The 1,970-nt window shown below is 47.8% G+C and overlaps 1 protein-coding gene across 1 annotated transcript in view; it reads left to right on the forward strand.

Annotated features, from left to right (window-relative positions):
• FCRL5 (Fc receptor like 5) overlaps nucleotides 1–1,970 on the forward strand; it is a 95,516-nt gene that overhangs the window by 61,133 nt on the left and 32,413 nt on the right. Inside the window, exon 11 of the mRNA XM_023725590.1 lies at nucleotides 139–435. Coding sequence (XP_023581358.1) covers nucleotides 139–435 — 297 coding nt within the window. The remainder of the gene's footprint in view (nucleotides 1–138; nucleotides 436–1,970) is intronic.

Below are 1,970 nucleotides of genomic sequence, written 5' to 3' on the forward strand. Positions count from 1 at the left end.
CATAGGAGAGATACCTGGTGAGAGAAGCTTGGGAGGTGACTGGGCCACCATGAGGGCCCAATGGGGACAGGAGACTGTGAATTTGCACTGGTCACTGATTGAAACCTACAGTAGGAAACAGAAGCAACCAATGACTAATTTTTTTTCTCTTCTCAGGCCCCGTATCTCAGCCTGTCCTCACCTTCAGTCCTTCTGGGGCCCAGGCTTTTGAGGGAGACACCAGGACAATTTACTGTGAAGCCTATAGAGGCTCTCCTCCCATCCTGTACCAGTTTTATCACCAAGATGTCATCCTGGGCAAGAGCTCTAAGCTGTATGGAGGAAGAGCATCCTTCAGCCTTTCTCTGACAAAAGAGCATTCTGGGAAGTACTACTGCACTGCTGAAAATGACTTTGGCGTCAAGCGCAGTGAGGCTGTGAGCCTCTTAGTTACTGGTAAGTCCTGGGTTCCTCTTTCCATTGTCCATCTCTGGCTAGATCCCTCTTACACTGACCCTTCTGAAATGTGGTTGCACCTTCCAGTTTCCTCTGCTTCTTCCTTGGGTTCACTCAATGTCCTTCACAGCTTCCCCATTCACTGAACCAATTGTTTGCCTCCCCTGGGCCTCCTTCCTTGTGCAGCTAAGGTGCCTTCACAGCCCTGGCTGTCTGCACAGCAGCTTCCCCTCTCCTGGCCCTAGCTTCAGTTGAACCAAATGCTCTTTGCTTTCTCTCCACTCATCCTTTGAATCCCCAGATGCCTGATTTTTATTCATTACATTGTTCTCAGTAGCTACAAAATCAGTTCCAAGGGCACAGAGGGGTCTCCTGTCCCTTTAATATCAGACATTGATAATTAGCAGTATGAAAAGCCATGTAAGTACAAAGGCAGGTAACAAGATAATAGTTACTCCAATGTATTTGGCCACTAGTTGGAACTTACAGTAAGAAGCAGAAGGAAAAGTTGACTAATTTTTTAGTCAAAAAACATCTTTAGAGTCATTAAGGAAGTAGTGTGAGGGGAGGCACAGGTAGGGGAGACCCTGGAGGCAGGGCAGGAGATAGCCATGAGGGAACCAGAGACTACTTCCCTCCTCTTGCTGAGCTTAATGCCCTCAAGGCCATTAAACAAGATGTCCAATAGTTGCAAAATTAAAATGATTTCTGTTGAGCCTTGAATGTCAGTTTTGTGCCATCCATGGGTGGCCAAATTCAGGCCCAATGTTAGGGAGACAGTGTGATGCCTGGCTGAATCTGAAAGCAGCCTCAGTTTCCTCTTCTGTAAAACAACAGAACCACGCTGGGAGACAAGCCAAACTCCAACCTCTCCCACAATAGATATGCAGGATTATAATGGAAAGGGTCAGGGAACTCTGGAGGCAGACATCAAATTAAAGAGACAAAGAAGCTGTGCTAGTATCTAGAGGCCCAAGGAAACTGAAGATAATTATATCATTGTGTATAAAACACTTTTAGAGATGTATAAGGGCCCAGAACGAGAGTGACTAGTCAGAACCCCAAGGCCAGTCCCAGCTGAGGGAGAAGGGCACCAGGAAGGAGTGTGGCTGAGAGAAGACAAGAAACTCTGAGTGTGTACCACAGAAACCAACGGAATAGGTTGTTATAAGCAAAAACTAGTGGGCTAAATCAGATAAGGCAGAGCTGAGAGATGGTGATGGAAGAGAACTAAGTCCTACCCACTGAAGTTAACCTCTGGCAGGAGGAGGGGCAGCTCTTCCACAGTCACAAGTCAGTGAGAAGGAGGAAAGAGCTGATGCAGGTAAGGGTGTGGGTCTGGTGGCAGCAAGATAACAGGTTTCTTCTCTGGGAAACAGGGTGGAAGTGTGAGGCCATCTAACAAGGGGTCACAGGAGAGGAGGAGAGGCCAGAGGTCTGATGGAAAGGAAAAGACAAAATTGCCAGTATGGAGCACAGGAGAGAGAGCTGTAGGGTTCTGGGCCACTCTGAGGGACCCAGTCAGTGGGGACTGG

This window comes from Trichechus manatus, unplaced genomic scaffold, assembly GCF_000243295.1.
Source record: "Trichechus manatus latirostris isolate Lorelei unplaced genomic scaffold, TriManLat1.0 scaffold00333, whole genome shotgun sequence".
Classification (NCBI taxonomy): Eukaryota; Metazoa; Chordata; class Mammalia; order Sirenia; family Trichechidae; genus Trichechus; species Trichechus manatus.